The sequence below is a fragment of the Pyxicephalus adspersus genome, chromosome 12 (assembly GCF_032062135.1).
Source record: "Pyxicephalus adspersus chromosome 12, UCB_Pads_2.0, whole genome shotgun sequence".
NCBI lineage: Eukaryota > Metazoa > Chordata > Amphibia > Anura > Pyxicephalidae > Pyxicephalus > Pyxicephalus adspersus.
In genome coordinates this window covers 36,542,986-36,566,292 of record NC_092869.1, presented here as the reverse complement: position 1 = coordinate 36,566,292, position 23,307 = coordinate 36,542,986, and the positions used below count along the sequence as shown (strand labels likewise).

General features: G+C 38.8%; 2 protein-coding genes across 3 annotated transcripts in view; one reads left to right on the top strand and one right to left on the bottom strand.

The window, feature by feature from the left end:
- TDRD9 (tudor domain containing 9) overlaps window positions 1-22,321 on the bottom strand; it is a 76,885-nt gene extending 54,564 nt beyond the window's left edge. Inside the window, exons 1-4 of the mRNA XM_072427853.1 lie at window positions 22,127-22,321; window positions 10,709-10,785; window positions 1,795-1,895; window positions 88-309 (exon numbers count right to left, since the gene is read on the bottom strand). Coding sequence (XP_072283954.1) covers window positions 88-309; window positions 1,795-1,895; window positions 10,709-10,785; window positions 22,127-22,281 — 555 coding nt within the window. The 5' untranslated portion in view covers window positions 22,282-22,321. The remainder of the gene's footprint in view (window positions 1-87; window positions 310-1,794; window positions 1,896-10,708; window positions 10,786-22,126) is intronic.
- RD3L (RD3 like) lies at window positions 13,436-17,836 on the top strand. 2 transcript variants are annotated; one of them, XM_072427854.1, is made up of 4 exons: window positions 13,447-13,712; window positions 14,212-14,297; window positions 14,829-15,143; window positions 16,332-17,836. In XM_072427854.1, exons 3-4 carry the CDS (start codon window positions 14,845-14,847, stop codon window positions 16,621-16,623), a joined length of 591 nt encoding a protein of 196 aa, XP_072283955.1. In that variant the 5' UTR covers window positions 13,447-13,712; window positions 14,212-14,297; window positions 14,829-14,844; the 3' UTR covers window positions 16,624-17,836. The 2 variants fall into 2 exon arrangements, with proteins under 2 accessions (XP_072283956.1, XP_072283955.1); XM_072427855.1 differs by lacking the exon at window positions 14,212-14,297 and having other exon boundaries at window positions 13,436-13,712.
- Window positions 22,322-23,307: the final 986 nt, after the last annotated feature.

The following is a 23,307-nucleotide window of genomic DNA, read 5'->3' as shown; positions in this document are numbered from 1 at the left end:
TATATATATATATATATATATATATATATATATATATATATATATATTAATACATATATCTTACTCGTATCAATAAATATGTCTTACCTGATAACCAATTAAGCCACTCAGAGGCCATTTTCTCTCCTTGCTGATCCATGTGGCTATACTGCAAGCAGCAATTTTTCTGGGCTGTGTCACCACAATATTACAGTATGCAGAGTTCTGAATGTGATGATCAAGGATGTACTGTGGCAGTTGAGTGCTTTTACCACTGCCAGTTGCGCCATGTATAATCACTACTGAATTAGACTCAATAAGAGTGATAAGCTGCAAATACAAAAACACTTCTTAAAACAGCAGCTTAAAGATAAAAATAAAATATATACAAATATGTAGTAATAGAACAAAACATGTGATGCACAATTCAAAGGGTATTTGGCATCATCTACCTCAGTTTCACTTAGAAAAGGGGTTAAAAGGCTTAGATAAAGCTGTAAATAAATGTTGTGCTCTAGATTTGCAGCTCTTTATCCAGGATCCAGCATGGAGTATCCTGGAAAGAATGGGTGGCCCAGGCACACGATCTTTCTTCCAGGCCAGAAATGGAAGATGGGTGTAACGCACCTGACCTTTGATAAAAAAAAAGAGCATGTCTTTGAAACTGGGGGAGATGCAGCCTGAGACCAGGTGGCTCAATTGGATAGTCTGCTGGGAGAGCCTAGGTCTCCAAAAGGTTAGGTCTGTGGGACCAAAAACTCTAAAGCGTGTCTAAACTTTTTTTTTTTAAACTGTTTTTTTTTTCGGTTGCTTAACCACCTGGGCGGTTAGCCCGCACCTGGTTCGGGGTAAGATAACTTGCTACTATCGTTTACCCTGAACCAGGTGCGGGGTAGCTAAAAATATAAACAAGCGTTACAGTGCAATCCGATTGTCATACAACACTGTAATACAATCGGATTACAACTGAAAAAAATACTTACCTTGTCCCCGCAGCTCCTCCGGAGATGTCTTCTGTCTTCATCCGGCATGTGCAGTGACAATCTCCGGGGTTTCCCGGTGACGTCGCTGCAAGCGTCAGTGAGGTCGGGAGGCGGGGCGGGAAATTCAAATAACTTTGTATTGAACTCAATACAAAAAAGCTGTATTGAGTCCAATACAAATAAATCTTTATATAATATATATATATATATATATATATATATATTGCATTATACATTTACATTGCATTATACACTATTTATAATATTAAAGTTAATTTTTTTTTACATGATTGTGTGTTTCAAACTTTATTATATTCAGGATATCTACTAGACCCTTGTTCGGACAAATTTCTGTAAGTTACAGGTCTAAAATTTCAAAAAGAAAAATTTCATGAAAAACAGTATACCGCTTTTGGTACAGAAATCCAGACATCAGTGAAACGCCCAGGTGGTTAAACAAACCCTTGCAAGGTTTTTGTTTTTTTTTGTTGCTGCTTTAACCAATAAACACATGCAAGAACCCCAAAGTAAAGCCGGTGTATGGAGTTCTCCCTCTGCAGTGTGTTTGATGATAATCCCTCACAATATATAAGTTTTAAACACACAATTATATTAAAAACAAATTAAAGTAGGTCTCTGGCTTTTTGACAGAAATGTGTAAATCATATGACTAGATAGACAGAAAACAATCCTTAAACAGTTTTCACAGGTTTTCCCATCTTTCAATCCAAATGTTTGCCTTGACTTTATATGTAAAACAGGGAGTATTTATTACTGCTAATAGGAATTTAGATAAAGCACAATAAATCAGTCAAAAGAAAACTTAATTTACCTCTTTTCTACTTTTTAATATTGGTAACACTGGATATTTAAGGTCATGTTCTGGTACAGGCAACTCCCTTACTTCAAATCCTTTGAGATGGTTATGGTTACCTGAAAACGGGATAAAAAAAGACAATCCTTGGTTTTTCAATAGTGCTAAAAACATTTTGCTATATAGATACATATTAGTAGCATCAGGCAACCTAAAACTAAAGAAAAACTTTAAGCCCTGTTCTGGACGGCTGTTAACCCATTCCTTTTGGGTTTTTCCCAAATTAAATTTTTAAATTGTTAAATGCTCCTCTGCCTTGGAGGTAAATACTTACGTAATTTCTGACTCTTGCAGGCTTCCTGGTCTCCATGAGGTCAAAAAGTTATTTAGATCAGGGGTCTCTAATCCTGGTATGAGGCCCACGCCGTCTGACAGGTGGGGTGCTAGAGCACAGGGACCAGCGGTGGTCCGTGGCTCTGGCTAGCGCAACCCCCAGCGGGTTAGGAAAAGGACAATGTCTCCTGTACGGATCGCAGACTCAGGGTGGCGGGTGGGTTGTGTCTCTCGACACAATCTGCCCACTCGTCCGTTGCAGGCTCAGACCTTCAATGGGAGAGTGGGTGGGTTCTGGCATACTGACATCACTCTGGGGGACGATTCTTCCCCTTTGAGCGACACCCGGCTCCCCGCGCATGCACATTATGAAGCTGGTAATTATAGTGGTCATTATGGCGTCACTCAGGGGGAAGTTTTTTCCCCTTTGAGTAACACAGGATGGAGTCTGTAGATTTAGTGGTCTCTGAGCACCAAAAGTTTGGGGTACAATTAGGGTGATTTAGCCACTGGGACCAATGATCGTAAAATCGAGAATAGGGATTATCCAGCACAAGAATTTTTTCATACATCCGTTTTTGGTTCAATTCTTTAATTACCTCAAGATATTTAGGAACTTGGTTATTTTGCCACTTTTTGGTAGGGGCTAATTTTGAAATGAAGAGAATTTTGATTAGGAATCGGGATGTAGTTGGGTAGCAGACTACATGGAAGTGAAGCAGTGTCATTTCGGGAGTGAGAGGCAAATTGACCAAGGCAATATCTCCAATAAGCTTAGATATTTGCGGTCAAAATGGATTTGCAATACCACAATAAATGTATCAATGAGCCAACTTCTCCACAGTCTCTCCAACAGGAAGAGGACTGTGTGGAAGAAAATTTAGATATCCTATACGGAGTAAGATACCATCTATTTAAATATAGATCCCAGTGATAAGCACATTTAGTAGCTTTGTATGTGTAATTAACGGCTGCTCGCCATTGTGAGCTAGTAATTAAAATATTAAAAACCCTCCTACATTTACCCATTGAAGGGAGAACAGACTTGAAAATATGTGTTGCCACTAGGAAAATTTTAGAACAAGGATATACCCCTAATTTTTAATTTGGTGCTTTGTAAAAATGCATAAATATCTTTAACTTTTTTAGAAAGAAAGATGTATTTGATCCCCTGCTGATTTTGTACGTTTGCCCTGACAAAGAAATTACCAGTCCATAATTGTATTGGTAGGTTTATTGAAGTGTGAGAGACAAAATAACAACAAAAAACCCTCAAAAACCCAGTGATCAAAAGTAAAAGCCTAATGTGCATTGTAATGAGTGAAATAAGTATTTGATCCCCTATCAACCAGCAAGATTTCAGGCTCCCAGGTGTCTTTACTGTATGCAGGTAATGAGCTGAGATTAGGAGCACCCTCTGCAAGGGAATGCTCCTAATTAAAGCTTGTTACAGTACCTGTATAAAAGACACCTGTCCACAGAAGCAATCAATGAGATTCCAAACTAGCCACCATGGCCAAGACCAAAGAGCTGTCTAAGGATGTCAGGGACAAGATTGTAGACCTACACAAGGCTGGACTGGGCTACAAGACTATCGCCAAGCAGCTTGGTGAGAAGGTGACAACAGTTGGGGCGATAATTCGCAAATGGAAAAAACACAAAATGACTGTCAGTCTCCCTCGGTCTGGGGCTCCATGCAAGATCTACCCTCGCCGAGTTGCAATGATCATGAGGACGGTGACAAAGCAGCCCAGAACTACACGTAGGGAATTTGTCAATGATTTCAGGGCAGCTGGGACCATAGTCACTAAGAAAACAATTGTTAACACACTGCGTCATTATAGCCTGAAGTTTTGCAGAGCCTGCAAGGTGCCCCTGCTCAAGATAGCACATGTACAGGCCCCTCTGCAGTTTGCCAATGAACATCTGAATGATCCAGAGGAGAACTGGGTGAAAGTGTTGTGGTCAGATGAAACCAAAATTGAGCTCTTTGGCATCAACTCAACTTGCCGTGTTTGGAGGAGAATGCTGCCTATGATCCCAAGAACACCATCCCCAGCGTCAAACATGGAGGTGGAGGTTTTTCTGCTAAGGGGACAGGACACCTTCACCGCATCGAAGGGACAATGGACGGGACCATGTACCATCAAATCTTGGGTGAGCAGCTCCTTCCTTCAGCCAGGGCATTGAAACTGGGTCGTGGATGGGTATTCCAGCATGACAATGACCCAAAACACACGGCCAAGGCAACAAAGGAGTGGCAAGAATAAGAACATGAAGGTCCTGGAGTGGCCTAGCCAGTCTCCAGACCTTAATCCCATAGGAAATCTGTGGAGAGAGCTGAAGGTTTGAGTTGCCAAAAATCAGCCTCGAAACATTACTGACTTGAAAAGGATCTGCAAAGAGGTGTAGGACAAAATCCCTCCTGAGATGTGTGCAAACCTGGTGACCCACTATAAGAAACGTCTGACCTCTGTGATTGCCAACCAGGGGTTTGCCACCAAGTACTAAGTCATCTTTTGCGAAAGGGATCAAATACTTATTTCACTCATTACAATGCACATCAAGCTCTGACTTTTGAGCACTGGGTTTTTGAGGGTTATTTTGTTGTTATTCTGTCCCTCACAGCTACAATAAACCTAACATTACAATTATAGACTGGTCATTTCATTGTCAGAGGGCAAACGTACAAAATAAACAAATTTGATCAGGGGATCAAATACTTCTTTGTTGTGCGTTTAAAAAAGATGTTTAGCCTCCTGGGCGGTTGATTTCTCTCCGGATTTACATGTCTAAAAGTGGTACATTGTTTTTCACAAAAATTTCTTTTACAGTAAATTAGTATGAGTATAATAAAGTTTGAAACACAAAATCATGTCAAAATAATAAATTGGATGAATTAAAAAAAAAAAAAATTAAAAAAAAAAAAAAAAATGCAATACAAATGGATTTGAATTTCCCGCCCCGCAGGCAACGTCCTCATGCACAGACGTCACGCCGGAGGAGAAGACGGACATCGCAGAGAAGGACAACGCGGGACACCAGTGGGTCAGGTAAGTAGCGATTTACTATTTCTTCCAATAGGTTTATCTACCTCGAGTGTGACTCAGGGGTTACTAACCCCTTTTAGCATCTTTTTTTTTTTACCCCGAGTCACACTCGGAATTACCGCCCAGGAGGTTAATCTGTTGGTAAGTAAAATGATCTGAATCAGGCAGATCATACATATTTTGTAAGGCTTTAAATGATTTAAAGGTTTCAAAAAAGAAAAGATCCTTGCTTATGCCATGTTGGGTTAAAAAGGTAAGCTGCAATTGGGCAATAAAAGATTTCAAACTTGTAATTCCAGATAAAAAGTTACCAATTTTCCAGTTGGTTGGTGTGTAGTTTAGTAATATGGGGTGGTCAGAAAAGTTAATCCCATTTTATTTGCCAACAAATTTTTCCAATCTACCTGTTCTATAATGGGATTCTATCTGAGCCCACAGTTTACTAGAAGGGGGTCCACCAATATTTGAGTTGGGACAATATCGTGGCACGATAATAATGCTGTATATTAGGCATACTCATAACACCATAACATAACCCACTTGATCGTTTGATACTAAATGTGGGATAATGTGCATAAGTCTAGTTGCAATAACCTTTGCATACATTCCTCTATCAGTTTATATCAGAGAGATGGACTACCACAGCCCAAACCACATCCAGACACCCCAAGCCACAGACAATAAGGGGATATTGCTTGATACAGTATATCTCCACAGAGTAAATTGAAGGATATTGTACTTAATAAAGTGAAAGGCAGATACTTTTCAAACTAAAACTTTAGGAAGTAATGAAAAGTCTCATCACCAGAAAAAAAAATGGATCACACCAGACGCCTAATGAGCCACAAGAATATAACCAGTATAAGTTATACTTGTACATCTTCTGAAACACCACCAACTGAAAGCTTTACAACCCTTAAGATAAAATTGTTTAATAGAAACAAAAAATTACAAAGCGCACCAAGGGTGGAAAAAAAAAAAACTGTCGGGGGCTAATGTTATGAGATAGCTAGAGATTGTACTAGGGGGACGGAGGGACAAAAGGCCTGAAAAATACATTGTAAGCCAGTATGGAAAATTCTACGCTCTGGACAAAGCTTTCAGTAGTTACACATTGTGCTAGGTTCGGTGTAATCTCAGACATGTAGACTCTGCTAAAGGAAAAATCCATAGGAAAAGGTAGAAATGACACAGCTCCTTTTGTATGTTTTGATGAAAAAATTAAATAAAATTCCACCGATGCTTTATGTGACAAAAGTTGTTCGGAAATATCGTGTGATGAGTTTACACAGGACCAAAGGCTGCTTACATGCAGAAATTATCTGGTACATATGCACACACCAGTTAACTCGAATATCTATCTAAATCAACAAAATAGTATGGCATAAAAACTCTGCATGAATAAATAAAGCATTTGTGATAGAACAACGTGATGTACAGGATAAACCTAAGATTCCTTCTGGCAAAATCCAACATGTCACAGTTCAGACATGGTATTTCCGCATGACTTAATCATGCTCAGGAGAAAGCTCAAGCTGTTAAAAAGGTATGCTCTTAGCACATCCATGCTATCATTCCGTTTCCATCACAGTGGAAATCTCACATAAACAACCTTACAAATCGGTTTTCCCATAATGGTTGGGGGAAAAAAATATTAAAAATGTAAACTGCTCTCTTAGGTCAAAAGATGGGAAGAAGATTTGGGATCAAAGTTAGATGATGAGGAGTGGCAAGGGATATGGCAGAATATAGCTATTTCCTCTTCGAATGTTATCATGCAGGAAAATGCATATAAAGTATTATTTAGGTGGTATTTTACTCCAGTAAGGGTTGCCAAATTTATCAATGGGGGTGATCCACATTGTTTTAGAGGCTGTAAAGACCTAGGTACGTTTCGCCACATCTGGTGGGACTGTCCTGTGGTTAAAAGGCTCTGGATCAGAATATTTAATTATATAAGATCTGTCATACATGTGTCCCTTAAGAGAGACCCTTGGATGGCATTACTTCACAATATAGCTTCTGGTATTTCTAAATATCAGCGAAAATTACTTTCTTTCATTTTTCTGGCCACGAGACAAGTGATTGCAGCTGCATGGCGGAAACCCACGTTAAGTTTTCAAGCAGTACTATCCAGACTGTCGGACACCATGGTCTTAGAAAAAATGACTCTTTGCATAATTTCTATAAGGTTTGGACTCCTTGGCTAGCTCATCATACAGCTTTAGGCATAGACCGTAGACTTTTTCAAATATAAACCACTGTAGTATCAACCTGTAATGTCAGATTCGAGTATTTTTTTTTTCTCCTTTCTTTATTGTATTGTTCCCCTAGTCTATTTTTGTTTGTTTTTTGATATATCATGCTGGTATTTTTTGTTTTTACTGTTAGTGTTTTTATTGTTTTTCTCTGTATATTTTAAAAAATTTCAATAAAAAATATTTAAAAAAAAAAAAAAAAAAATGTAAATTGCAATACCAGTTCAGAGTTTAAATCCCACTGTACACCTAGAATAGGTTTGCACTGTTGCAGATCATTCTTAAGTTTAATAATGGTTTTTGTTTTGTGCTTTACACCTAGCTGAGTAAAGGCAGTCAATACATTACCTAACATGCCAAAACACACCAAAAAGTTTTTGTAGCCATAATGAACGATTTTGCAGTGCAACAATGTGAAAATTTAACAGACTTCACGTTGTGTCCATGCATGTGTTTTCACAGAGCAAAAATGTGGAACCAACTTAATATTTTTTTTTTCTTTGATAAAGAAAAAAAGGTTAATGCAGATACTCACCACCGGACTGGAAAGCCCTCCTAAATTAATATTTTTTTTTTTTTTTTTTTACCCTAAATGATAATATAGCACAGATCACCTTTTAGCAGGGATGGAGTTTAGTCCAGTGAGCAACAGTCCCCTTATAAAAAGCAATTGCATTCTAATATATGGAAACAATAAATAAAAATCTACAAATTTTTAGATTTACTCTTAAAACCCCAATGTCATTTTTGAAAGCTCTGTTTGAAGCCAACTGAACTTTTCGCTTAACCACTTGAGACCGAGCATATTAAACCATATTGGTTACGAGAGCAGTTTTTACATAAATGAGTTTGACTTAAAAATTTAAGGGGGTCAACCACCATTCTTTTTTCTTGCTCGGATTTAGATCTGTGAGCTAACCATTTATCTCCTTCTTCCTTCTGACCAGTAAAAGTGTTTTTAGAAAAAGGGTTGCTTACAAGCTTTTTGAAGAGGCACAGAGACCAAGAGATGTCTAAAAGTCTTTAAATTGGACTCTGTTGTATCAGAGGAGGATTGGAGAAATAAAAGTTGCCTAAACATCTCCTCATTGGTTAGATTTAGTATTACTTTTTTTTTTTTTTACCCTTTTTTTTGCCCTTTGGGGATGTAGAGACATTTGTTTAGATAAAAAGGGCAGTTTACAACAGAACCATTGGATATAAAGAGCTCAAACAACCAGAATGGATTTAGCTTCCAGAAGAGCTCCCACGTAAACTTGGAGAAGTAATTGTGCCAACTGTAGAGGAATATTTGTCACTAGATGAATCATGGGGGTGGTGGGGGAAGGGGGTTCAGGGGCTAGCGCTTTTGCAGCACTAGGTTCCCAGTTTTAAATCAGGATACTATCTTTTTTAGGTTTATAAGTTCTCCCTGTGTTTGCATGGGTTTCTTCTCACTGTCTGTATTAGTCTGTCATTTGCAATCCCTATTTAATGTACAGCGCTGCGTAATATGTTGGTGCTATATAAATCCTGTTCATTAATATTAAAAATAATAATATTATTATACCTAATTAGGATATGAAGCTAATAAAAAAAATTGTGCCAGAGGTCTGACAATCAAGGAGTGAAAGGAGGAATGTAAATATTTGTTAACTTAGGTTAAATGGCCAGATATTTTTGCTTTCAGGTGAGTTTCTCCCAAACAAATCACAGATGGACTGTAAAGCTGAAACTCTTGCACAGCTCCACATTCAATATGAATCAGTCCCCATACATATCAATATGATTTATATTGTTGGAGAAATCATTGTAATACATAAAACACATAACAGGGAAGAACAGAACTAGCTTCCTGAGCAGCATCAAAGTTTCCAGGTAAAGAATGTATAAGACGTAGAATACATAATTAAGCAAAGGGAGAACATTGGGCTCAACAGGACTTGAAAAGTTCAACAGAATCACAAAGGAGCATAAAGCATATCTATGCTCTGTCTTCTTACGGACTATCTCTGGAGATGACAGCTGTGGCCTCTAATTATAAAGAGAGAGAGAGAGAGAGATTGCATAATTGAACAGAAAATTTGACATTCTTAGGTATGCTCAATAACAGTGTTTTAAAGTGGAACTAAAGTTCCACTTTTAAGTTTCCATGATCAGGCAGGTCATTATTGCAGAAAGGAACAAACGATATTCCTTCTGCATTAATCTGTCAAACCTGTCTGATTGCTCTGGGTTTCTGGTGGCACAACTGGTAAAATAATGAGCAGAATCAGCTTTGCCTACCATGGACACCTGGCAATCCCTCAGTGGATCAAAAGCAAGTGTGAGGATGCAGGTAATAGCAGAGTGTTGATGTGGAAGAATATAGCAGCACTTTTGGTGGGAGCTTCAAAGTTCATGTCTGCTCCTTACAGCCAGAAATGTGCCCCCAACCTTCCCTTTACACACAAACACCTAAAACATCTAATGTATTTCCATATCAGCATATTATGAGGACGCACCAAAGACTCTGTTCTGGGAGAGTTTTCCTCATTTGACCAATACAAACCAAAGATATTCTTTAAAGTGTACCTAAACTCATATTTTTTACCTTATATAACAGGGTAGACAAAACATAAGAAACCAAGTATTAATGGGAGTGCAGAGCCTTCCGGGTCCCATGACGTAGGGATCCCTAGGATCTTGGCTGCTCCTTGTGCGCATGCCTGAGCATCTTGGGCATGTGCAGAAAGAGCCCTTTCATCAACAGAAAAAAAAATTGCAGAATATTTTTTAGTTTTGGATGAAGCAGGATAGTGTTAGGCCCTTTGCCAATTTTATACCGCCATGCCCCTCAGTATGCCAATTCACCCTCTATTTGTGTTGAGGTCAATAGATAAAAAAAATTAGATTTCCCTTGACTTTCCCAATTGTCACCAAAGTGAGCTGAGGGAAAATTCTCCAATGAGGCACCTTTTCCTATAACTCTCCTAGGGCTTATACATACTAGCAGCATTGGAATTGGTTGGGCAGTGGAACTTAATGCAATATTAATGCAATTTTCCTTTCATTCACTTTGAGCTAGATTTCCTCAAATTGCCTGTTGATTGTCTGATTATTTTATTGCTTGTGTCCAACTAGGGTTTTTTCCTAATAAAGTAACAAAAGAAAAACAGTTTTGGTTATTTTTAAACTTTAATGGTCAGTTTTATATAATTTATATATATAATGAAAAAACTAGAAAAGTCAAAACTATGTTGACAGCTGAAAATTATAAACTGTAGAAAACATATAAAGGAATCAACAAAAAACAAATGCCTAATCAATTACCATCTCTGCTGTACATCTGCAGTTCTTGATCTTCTAGGTGTTTGAACTCCTCAACATATGCTCTTTCATACTGTAGCCTAGGAAAGAAAACATGAGTTGCATCATCATTTTAAAAATATATAATAAAGAGATAGGAGATTCCAAACGTCTGGTAAGTGTTACTTTAAGTGGACAAGCAACCAAACCAATTCAGCTAATAAACCAGTCTATTAAAGATATTCTCCCTTTTCATTAGAAGATTATTACAGTGTACCGTGGAAATAATCTGTCTATTTGGTGCACGTCAAAGTGTCAGTGAACCGCCTGCAGGCATTATGTTTAATTGCAGTTACTGATATAGAGTAACTGTGACACCATGAATATTCCACTCTGGCCTTATTCAAATACATTTAACTCTGAAATTCCAGTTACTGGGTTAGGGTGTTCATATATCAATCAGGACCTGTCTGTCCAAAAACGGGTTCCACTAGTAACCAAACAGCAAAAAACTTTTGGGGGGGGGGGGGGGACGGATTTGGGAGGAAACCCACACTAACAAAGGAAGAACCTGAAAAATCCATGCAGATAGTGTCCTGCCCGAGATTCCAACCTGGGTCCTGAGAAGGCCGGAATGCTATCTACTGAGCCACTGTGCTTATTTATTAAATTGTGCTTTAAGCCACCTGACTTGCATCATGATAAGAGGTAAAACACAACCACAAACATGAAGGCAGAAAATAGAGCCTGTATACAAAAACTAAAGCTTCCTCTAACTACAATTTACTCATAGAAACAAGGGGGTTTTCCTTGAAGAGGAAGTAAACTCAAACCTCAACCAAAACGAAAAAAATTACACTTACCTTCAATTCCACAGAGCAGTCGATCAGTCCAGAGGTCTCTTCCATCGTGTTCCACGTCGTCCCGGCATCAGTCTTCAGGCCGGCACACAGGGTGCCACCATCTTCTTCTCTTCTTTCGGGTTCTTTTTACTACGTTATCCAACACAGACGTGAGATTGGGTGACGTAGATGGGGGGAAAAAAAAACTTGACCTCACTGCGCATTATCTTTTTGACCAAAGGGTTCCTTCTGCACATGCCTGAGATGCTCGGGCATGCACAGAAGGAGCACCCAAGAGCCTAGGCAATCCATAATTAAGAGGGCAGTGCTGCACCCTTTTTTTCTTAAAAATTCTGTATTAGGTTACTTTTAGCTGTCTGTACCTTGCTAGCAAGATTTCCCTGCACTTCCTGTTCTGAAGATGCAACAGGAAATCTCTCCAGGGTGAACCAAAATGTCACCCCAGAGCTATCACTGGGACAGGTGGTCCCATGTGAGGATTTTTCTTCACCTATCCCTCTGATGATTGCTCAAAACACTGGATTTTTAGCCACCTTAACTAATAGTGAAACTAAGTGAAACTCCCTACCAGGGCCACGAAACAGCAAAAAAAGACTGACAGGGGAGCCAATTCTTCCCTATTACAAAAAAAAAAAATAAACAATATAATCAAACAATGGATGAGTGGCCGCATTTACATTGTATGATCCAGGTTCGGGAGTTTATGTTCTATACCAGGGGTCAGCAACCTTTACTATCAAAAGAGCCATTTTGCCTCCTCTTCCACTAAAGAAAAATAGTCTGGAGCCGCAAAACATAGATAGGGAATCCCCCTCCTCCGCAGTTTCTTGGGAGGAAGGGGATCCCCCATCAGAGATCTCCCCGCGGCAGCCGAAGGGAGCCACAACAAGGAGGCTGAAGAGCCGCATGCGGCTCCGGAGCCGCAGGTTGCAGACCCCTGTTCTATACCTTTCTATACAACTGTTGCTAAACCACAGCATTGTAAAATGTAGCTAGCTTTCATGAATTTACTCAAACTATAGGCAAAGACCCTAAAAAAAATATTAAGGCCCAAGTGAGAATTGCCAAGGGCAGCATTTTCCTGCAAGTCCAGGGATGCTTAAGAATGCACTTTTAGGGGCCATTCCCCTGGCGTCTTCGATAGAATGACACTGGGTGTCAAAACTAAAAGAGGAGCACCCTACAGGATCACACGGTGGCAAGTCCATGAGGGGACAGTGGCAAGCATAAGGTTAGGAAAAATACATTGCACTCAATTACATTGAGTTTTAGCACCAACAAGTAAGTATTTATTGAAAACATGCATTTGCCAGTATGTAGCTATTTTATCAAGTTGCACTAGACACACATTCCAGTTGATTATGCCCTCTTTAGCAAAATTACATTTGCAAACCAATGGATCAAAAAGTAATCATGTTGAAAAATCCCTGTATGAGGCACGAAGAGGTTCTGATGACCTATGTTTATTACCCAGGGTTTGCAAATAAAATACAAATACACGGCCAACTTTATAAATTATATAATCCACTTAAAATGTTTGTGGCTAGCACTAACACTATGAATCATTTTTACAGACCAAAAATATTTGAACAATAATACAATAAAATAGGTGGTAAGAAGTCAAGCTTTCAATTTGTCTTAAAATTTGCGAAGACAGTTCTGTCATTATGCACCCAGCTCCTTCAGACCTTCATAGTACCATATACAATGCAATGTGAAAAGCTTCCAGCTGAGCCTTATTAGTGTTGACATCTGAATTTTTTCAGCGTATAATATCTGCTTTAATAACTGCCATGAACGTCATGTGTTATGTTGTATGGCATCTAGGGCACATTAATACAGCCTCTGTAGCCAACAATTCAGCATCTCTGGGAATAAAAAAAAAAATTTTGCAACAATGCTGAGAAGATTCCAAGCTGTAAAACCAGTAATCTCGGAAGGAAGTAAGGAGAGGAGCTGTATCCTCATGCCCGGGGTTCAGACTAATAAAAAGAGACTAGATAACTGAAACGGAAGAGGGGAAAAAAAACAGGAGGGGGGACTGCTCCAGCGACCTTTAGTTCACAGAATATCATCATGAACCAGTGTCTCCTTCTACATACTATCCTAACGGGAGCAAAGGCAATGGCTAGATCCAATTCCAGCTCTTTAACAACATAATTATGGTAAGATCTAATTTTATCAGTTCTACTTCTTCTTTAGCTTCAGTGTTTATGTTCATGACAATAGATATAAACAGACATTTTACTTGAGTTTAATATGATTCTCTTGAAATGTTGCTGTGCATGACAGTTGGATTCACATTCTTGAAAGGGATTCTTAAAAACGGGATAAATTATTCAGCTACTGGAAGTAAAAAGACAATAATAGGTCTTGTAAAACAAGTTTTAGATCAGTAGTTGAACATGATTCTATTTTAAGTTACCTGCAGTGACTTAAAATGCAACTGACATGTAGACTGACACATCATGTGACCTGTTCAACTTTATAGAGCAGGCACATCTGCAGATGAAGTCAGTCCATACAGAGCTGTCTATAATCTGCTCAGATGCACTCAACATGATTCCATAGCTGCTCCATTACTATACAAAGCCAAAGACTGTGACGGCTTTAATTAGGACGATACCCACTGGACACTAATGATACTGCACTATATTTTCTCAGGCATCCATTGAAGACGTATAACGAATTTTTATAGGAAAAGTGAACACTGAAATATATAGCCAACATTTAAAGGAGCCTAATACCTGGTAAGCTTCTGCTATAGCTTTTGTTATATTATTATTTACCTAAAGTTGTACAATATTTGTTTTATTAACTGAATGAAGTGTATATGTAATTTTGATCAAAGATGAACACACAGTTAGTTAGGTGGATGTTGGCTACCCTAAAACAGCCTGCGTATTTTCATGCTTTTTTTTAGTACGTTTTAGAAACAAGGACAAAACCTTTGTGGCAAATTTTCCAGCTTGTCTTTCACCTTGACTATTGCGTAAAATTTCACCACCTAGGTTAGGATTTTTTTTTTTTTTTTACAATAATACAAATGTGGCAAGAGTTAAAAATCACTTAAGTGATTTAGTATCGGAGGTAGCAAAGTCCCTAAATAAATAAAACTTCAGGCTACTTAACTGGCCTCAGTTCCTTGTTGAATGTAAACATTCATAAACATTAAAAAGCTCACTGAATTTCATTATGATCATTTTCTATTTTATAAATGGCTGCCAAAATATTATTTGATACAATATGATGATATGATAACATGTAAAATTCTATTTTAGCTTGAAAAGCAAGACAATGCCATTCTTCGGTTGGATGAAATGGTCGAACCGCGATTCTGACAAGGCAACTCAGTACCCCGGATCAGAAGTTGTAACCAAGACTTTGCTAAGAGAGTTACAATGGCACCTAGGAGAGCGTGAAAGGTTACTGCATGAGATTGAAAACGAGCAGAGGGTGCAGAAAACAGGAGTGGATTATAACTGGCTGAGAAACGATTACAGCTTGAAGCCAAGCATCCCCGTTACGGAACAAAAGCAGCTGGAAGTTCTGTGCTCTCAGATTCAGCCATGCCATACAGGGACGGTGCTCAGCAGGTATATCCATCACAGAAAGAACACGTATTTGACATGGTAGAGCAGTGACTCGCTAAACTAAAAAATGTATTGGTGAGCTCTAGCCTTTACTCAACCTGAACAAAAACACAACAGAAATGTAATCCCAGTAAATATGCCAGTTTTCAAACCTAAAGATATTTATCATAGTAAACTGTGTCCATATAATCAGTTAGGGCAATGATTTTGTAATCTTTTTAACATCCTTGAAATAATTTTCAGGTCATCAGGAAAACCCCTCCTATATTCACAATTCACAGCTCACAGTACATTAGAGTGGTGGTCAGTAGGAAGAATGCCTCTTACACTGATGGCCAGTGGGAAGGCTGCCACCCTTACAAATAGCCAAAAAGATAACAGTGGGAAATAACCCACACAAATTGTAGGCAAATTGTTTAGGAAACCTTTTCAAACCTCTTCAGGAACCATGGATTAGAAACACTGGTATGCATATACAATACATTTGCTTTCACCAGTCTTATCCCTTTAAATTAGGGTTGAGTTGGAAGGGTAGATGTGGATGTAGGTATATAAAGAAATTAGAGTTATCTGCCAAATATTAACAACCACCGACGTTATTTTACTTATTTGGGACAATTTTGCTATTTAAACAAATCTGTCTGGCTAGAGTAAGATTGTATGTTAGAAGCAGCCTTTTCTAGGTTGGCAAAACAAGAAAAATATCCGCCTTATGAATACCAACATGTATTTAATGACTCCAAAGTTGGCTTCAATACCTGGAAGGTTACCAAGCTGTAATAATTTTTTAGGAAAAGTGCTAAGACTTTATTGGTTATATGTTTCTGTATGCTGGTCAGTAATGTGCTAGGTAGTAAAACAAGCATGGTTGGCAGGTCCAGAAACTTTAAAAACAAGTGTGAGCTTCCATATTTTATCTATACAGGCTCCCTTGAATGTTGAAATTGAGGATCAGTTAATCTAAACAGGTAATTAACTAGCCAGATTCTGCTTAGATTATATATTACTAATGGAAATCTTTAAAAACTACACCTGTTGTCTAATATTTATTGTCTGGCTTCAAAATCCTCCAATAGGTGCTCTTTATCTAAAAGGCTTTTATATTTTATACAAATTTGCCTACAACTTACAAATGTATAAGGATCTCCAGAAAGTGCATAAAGTGTAATACTGATTTCGGTCTGCCTTCAGGTTTCGAGAAGTTTTGGCAGAAAATGATGTACTACCTTGGGAGATTGTCTACATATTCAAACACGTCTTGAAAGATTTCCTAAATTCCATAGAGAGAGAGAATCAACAAGTGAAGCTGATGGATTTGTGGAACTCAAACTGCCCAGTCAACTTTGCAGTGTCTGGTGATACAAACTCCCACAAAGAGGAAATCCCAACAGTGTCCAGCTATGTCGACAGAAATACGCAAAGTTTATTTCCAACTTTCTCAAACCGAATCTGGAACTTGCCCTACTATTATCCTTCTGGTTAATTTGGGAAGAGTTTACTCTTGAAAGAATAGGTGCACTTTCTTTTAACATTGGTTGAAAGGCCACCTCTTGCCCTCATCAGCCCTATATATACCACATACAACAATATGAGCACGCCACTGGCTTGTGATGCTGCAGCCGGCAACAGGCACATGTGGTTTTATTGAATATCTAGTCTTCTAAAGATGGGTTCTTCATTGAAGTCTACATGTACGCTGCACTTTTGTAGTATTACAGCAAGAATCAGGATAGCTTCTGTATCTGACCGCTACACTTACCTCTAATATCGCAGGGCAGTCGGATTGCTCCTGGGGTGTCCTGCGCATCAGGTCCCGCGTTGTCCCTGCATTTGTCCTGGAACCGGCGCTTCGGGCGCCACCATCCTCTCTTCTTCTTACGTCACCCGACCCAGGCACGAGATCAGGTGACGTAGGATGAAAAGAAAAACTTGACAATCTCACTTCGCATGCGTGACCTAGGCACATTTTTCATTTTTGCACAAAAAGGTTCCTTACATCTCAGGCATGAGCACGAGGAGCGCTCAAGAGCCTCCCAGGATGCCTGAGGTAGGTATCCCGGGAGGCTTCGCGCGCCCATTCATTCTCGATTGCCTAGGCGATCGAGAAATAAGAGGCAGTGCGTCACCATTTTTTTTTTCTTTTTATAAAAGGGTGTTCTACCCACAGAATTTTTACTATACCTAAAAGGGTTGTCTACCCTTTTATGTAAAATGAAAATTGTGAGTTTGGGTACGCTTTAAGAGTAGGGTGAGTGGGAGCATTTAGGTCAATGGAGAAAGAAAGTGCACTTATCCTATAAAAAAAATTATCCTACATAGATTATCCTACTGCTTCCAATCACAAAAGAAGAAAAAAAAAAAAAAAGCGGATGTTTTTACAAGTAAATGCCATGTGCATTAAGATTCCTATGCATATTTTATAAACACAAAACCATAACGTAAAAGCAATGCTATTTTTAGGCAGTTCATGTAACTATTTTTCAATAACTGATCTATATATAGACAATGGGTGACCCTATAGAGAACTTATTTTTTGTACCAGTATGTCGGACCTATGTAATGTGTATAGTTCATGCCCCTGCATTTTTATGCAACTCTTAATATGTACTTACCACTAACGTGTTTATTTAAAAAAATAATACATTTGCATGATTTAGCTATGTTTAAAACAAATAAATGTACTCAATTTTCGATGAGAGAGTAAACTCACAGGTTTTAAATCTAGAAATCGCAATTCCAAACAAATTGATTTTAGGACATGAAAAAAAAAAAAGAAGCCGCTGTTTTTTTGTTTTTTATTACAATCCTATTCTTTACCAAAAAACATGACAGATTAAACCCCTTTCACCCAAATCACAATGTAATTAACAAATGCAAATTATCTAACCTCTCAGAATTGCACCTTCACTTTATTGCATTATTAGTAATAACTGCAAGATTTTTATGGTACTTTGTTGTAGTCAGATTTTAGTATTACATATTTTCCTCAATATTTGTCAAACTGCACAACACAATTATCTTTCAACCTGACAAACACTGTTCTAAAGTTTTAGTTCAAAGAAGTACAAGATTATCTTTTAATACACACAGCCACCCCAGACCCTTTTTATTTTGCCTAATTTTTCAAACACCTTTTTTTACTTCCAGGAGTAGGTAAAAGCGGATCTTCCATAAAAAGATCATGTAAACTGCCATTTCTAACAGGTTGCTTGGTTGGGGTTTTGATCCTCTGTCTTTAACACTTTGCAAATCCCTGACTCAAAATGAGTCTACAGCTCAAGTGTTCAGCTAATTGTCACACAACTTATTACACAGTTATCTGCATGCTTCTTTCATGTGTGCGACAAACTACTGACACCAAAAGATCAGCTTTACATTAAAGCAATCAGTACTTTGGAATGACTTCTGTAATGGCAGTCTACATGATCCCCTAGTAGTAGGTCCACTTTTAATAGCTCCGTATGGGACAGCACGAACTAAGTGACAGGTACTCTTAAAGAGGCGTCAGGGGTCGATTCGATCATTTAGGACAATTCAGCACTGGGAGGAAAAAATGTCCCCAATCTGGGATGGGAACAAGTTGCTTTGGACCTGAGGTACTTGGAGATGGAAGCTTACAGGAAAGGGAATGAATGCTTACCAATATACTCTTGCTCAGCATCTTGAGGCTCTTTTGGTTTTGGGTTACTGAAAAGCAGGTAAAAAAATGTGAGAATTCCTCTATAGTTGTATTAGGGATGTGGCCTTGCAAATAGAAGTTAAACTTCAAACAAAAACGCACAATAGTGGGACTTTTGAGGCCAATTAAAATCTAGTATAAAATTATTAAAACCTTGTTTTACAAGGTTGTTTTACATGTTGCTATGTACAAAATAGCAACAACAATGATAATAACAGCTGCACAGAAAGCTGTATACAAAAAGCATCCAATCTCCTGTATAGACACCAACAAGAGTGGTGTTTAATCAGTCGACACGTTTCACAGCAAAAGTGACCGATTCTTCAGGACATACAAGGAGATCTACAATGACAGAAATGCTCATGATTGTCCTTACAACTTTCCACATATGTAAAAACAAGCAATGGAAGAAGACAGCTCCATAAAAATCCTATCAAATTCATATTAACAAAATATGAAAAGCTAGTAACACAGATACCAAATCTATCATGATTTCATGTAAAAAAAAAAACTTTTATTGTTGGTCATATCAGAGGTATAGTTCCATGTCTCTACGGTAGGAAGAGAAGCTACCTTTTTGAAGTATTTTTATGGAGCCGCCTGTGTTTCTTTCTGCCTTCCATTGCTTGTTTTTACACCATATGTGGAAAGTTGTATGGACAATTGAATTGCATGCTCTTTTCATACAGCTTTCTATGCAGCTTTCAAAATCATTGTTGTTGCTATTTTGTAAATAAATAAAGGTTTTATTGATTTTATAGTGGATTGTAATTCGCCTCAAAAGTCCCACTATTGTGCGTTATTGTTTGAAGCATAATTTCTGAAAAGAAGGCTAAGTACCGCAGGGTAGGAGATCAGGAAGGGTCCCACAATGTAGAAGTAATGGGCAGCTTTAAAACAATTCTCATTTCCACACTCTGTGCAAAATGCTTGATTTCATATAAAAATAATTCTTTTTATTCCTTTTTCTTTCTTCTTCCTGATGTTCAAGAAAAGGAAAACTTTTCAAAAATACAAGGGAAGCATAAAAATTACTGAAAACAAAGCAAGCTTTTTTATTTTATTTTTTTTATTTTTTTAATAAAAAAAAAAAAGTTGCTTTGCTCTCAGTAAGTTATTTTGGTATGCCTCCCTGGTATTTTTGAAAAGTTGTTTTTTCCTTTTCTTCAACATGAATTATTAGGATGTGGGAAATTTATAAGTGTTTGAACACACAGAGGAAATATATCTATTTGACCTGATAGGGTCATACTACACAAATAAAATTTCTGGGCAATCACCTTTTATCAGATCACATACTAAGCTTGCCAACTTTTACCACCCTTTCTCAAAACAGCTGATGGCCTCTAGGAAATGCTAGTTGCCTGGTTTTAATTCACAATCTCAAGTTTTTATACTCTGGATCAGTGGTCGCCAACCTTTGGGACATCACGGACCACTCATTTCACGGACTTGTGACCTTGCATGAACGAGGAGCCGTGTGTCACTCAAAAGGGGAAGACCCACGAACCACCAAAATTTGGCAACCGCTGTTCTGGACTGATAATCCAAGTGGTGAGCTGAATTAGAGCTCTGACTTTACTAGCTGAATCAACAACTGAAGGTACTGATGCCACAGGTTCAGAATGACATGAAAACAAATTGAACAACCCTATATAAAGATTTACCAAGCCAAACCTGTGCAATGCCAGGAAATCATCTGCTAAAGTCAACAATGAAACAGACACTGTCGGGAGTATCAATCTATAGGGTGGCTCTTTAGGGTGCCCTGTGGCTCTCTGGTTCCTTCCACTAATCTTCACCCATTTACGAGATTTAGTAAAACAAATAGATAAGCATGATGAACCAATGAGATCTTCATGAAGGGGAGACTCCAGCAGACTGACAATTCCAAAGTGACTGTTTCAGGAGAGATTTCTCATGTACTGCAGCACAGGAAATAGGAGTAGATTCCTCTATCGGACATAGACGGCAGAAAACGAAGTAGATGGGGGGTACTCTGTGGGCACAGAATCACTTGTATGTAGCTGCAAAAGAATGGGTCTTTCTCACACTGGCTCATACATCTTACAGTGCCATATGACAGGCAGGAGAAACCACAATGTCCAGCAGGGAGGAAATTTACTGTGCTCTCCTAAAATGGGTGAAAAACTCACAGAGGCCAAGAAACAGAGATTCACCAAAGGGACTGCTGGAAAGGGACATATTGTCCTTCATTTACATACAAAGCAGTGCTCAACGCAGAAATCTATTTAAGCTGGGTGGGAAGAAATGTTATGCGGGTGGCAGGTATTTACTGCCCCTTTGGCCTCTCTAATTGTTGTGATTGTCAATGGAAATAAACATGAGAGCAAATCCAAAATTCTTTGCAATCAGAGCAGAGGGTAAATCTCTTATTTAGCCCCCCCAGCGATATTCCTGAGTGTGACTCAGGATAGATTTTCCATGCAAACAGCGGGAATCCCCAGTCGCACTCAGGTTTGCTAAAAAAAAATCCACCTACCTTGTTTCATTGGCTGGTGTCTCCCGACGTCCTTTTCGTCCCTGCAGGTCATCCAGCGGCGTCCTCCTTCTTGAATCTTCTCCCGGCGTGTGCAGAGACTTTCTCCGGAGTTTCCGGGTGATGCCGGTACATGCATCAGTTCGCGCGAGAGGCGCGGTGGGAAATTCAAAAATTTTGTCTTGAATTCAATACAAGATAACGGTATTAAGTCTGATACAAAGAAATCTTTAATAATATCCTATATTATATATAATATATGCAACTGTACAGTTATATTACATCTTTCACTGTTTTATTAACGGATGTTTGTGTTTTTTATTTAAAGTTCATTATAAAATGGATTCATTTTAATAAATATTGGACATATTTTGGTGAGATATGCCTAAGAATTATAAGCCTACAATGTAAAATAAATTCCATGCAAACAAATGTAACGCTTTTTGCATGAAAATATGGAAAGAATTAGAACTCTAGGGGGTTTAAAAAAAACAAAATTGCTCTCACATTGCAAATCTATCCTTTCTGTTGGGTCCACATGACAGGAAGTAAAGGGAAATCTCACCATGGAGACACAGGTGGTACAATATTATCTATTAGCAGTTTTAATCCTCCCCTAATGGATGCCAACATAAAAACAAGGCATTTGATATACTTTAGTCTGCACTTTAAATAGGCCTGGTCGTGCAGAAAGGAATGCAGTAGGGTTATTAGGCAAATATATATTCACACATTGGGGCTGACACAGTGCAGGCCTCCATGCAGCCTTTTCAAATTGTGGCTCCAGGCTACCTAGGCCGCACCTACCCAGTAGAACCGCTATGGCTTTTTTCCACCTCATCCTCAACGGGCTTTGGCTGACGGCTCTGCTCTAGACCGGCACTCAAAAGTACGACATTGGTCACCTCTTTACCGATGGTAAACCAATCGGCAATTTGCTCCACCGTCAGCTTCCTCAGCATAGTGACCTCCCGCTCGGAGCGCAGTACGCAGCACCTGAGGTTCCCGTCACGTGACCTGCGCTCTGACGCCAATTCCCGGGACTGTGCGGGGAAACCAGAGTGGGCGGGGCCTGGCGCGTGTACTGGGGCTGCATGACAGGAATTGGTGGGAATTGCTTGCTTCTCATTAATTGAGGAAAAATAGATTGGGGTGAAGGAATTTAGATTTGAAAATAATTTTAAAAAGACATACATTGCAAACTCACAAAACGCACTTACTAACTTGCTGCTGAAATTGCCAGCTACTTGGCGCCCTCTACTGTTCACAATAATTGCCCCAGCACAAGCCTATAGAACTAGATGAAAACAGTTTCCTTTTTTTTGCCTTTTTTCTAAGTATTGATGTTGAGGCATCAACATGACAAAAAATAAATGACAGCTTTGACATTCGTCAAGTTTCCTTTACATTTTTTATCATGGTTGTAAAATACACATTATAATTGTGCAATATAAATGAATATGCAATTACAATAAAGCAAATTTATTATAAAAATTGATAATGTATATTAAAAGGATTAAAGAGGTAGTAAACTGAAAAACACTGAAAACAAAAAAATACACTTACCTTCAATCCTGCAGCGCAGTTGATCGGTCCGGTGGTGTCTTCCATCGGGTTCCGCGTCGTCCTAATATCTGTGTCAGAGCCGGCGCCGCCATCTTCTGCTCTTCTTCCTGATTCTTCCTACTTCACCCAACCAAGCTTAGGTTGGAAAAAAACTTGCGGATCTCACTGCACATGCGTAAGATCGGCAATATTTTTCCCTTTTCAGAAAAAGACTCCTTCTGCGCATGCCTGAGATGCTGGGACATGTGCAGAAGAAGCACCCAAGTGCCTCCCGGGATGTGTGACGTAGGTATCCCGGGAGGCTCTGTGCTCCCATTCATTCTCGATCGCCTAGGCCAGGGCTACTAGGCGATTTTAGGAGGTCAAGAAGGCACACTAGCCTGGACTCCTTCTCCAGCCCCCTGCTGATGGCTCCGCCCCCA

Bases quoted from the DNA above. Each gene is read 5' to 3' on its own strand.
- RD3L (XM_072427855.1), top strand. From the start codon at position 14,845: ATGCCATTCTTCGGTTGGATGAAATGGTCGAACCGCGATTCTGACAAG. The intron at 15,144-16,331 runs GTATATCCATCA...GTCTGCCTTCAG, and splicing joins ACAGGGACGGTGCTCAGCAG to GTTTCGAGAAGTTTTGGCAG.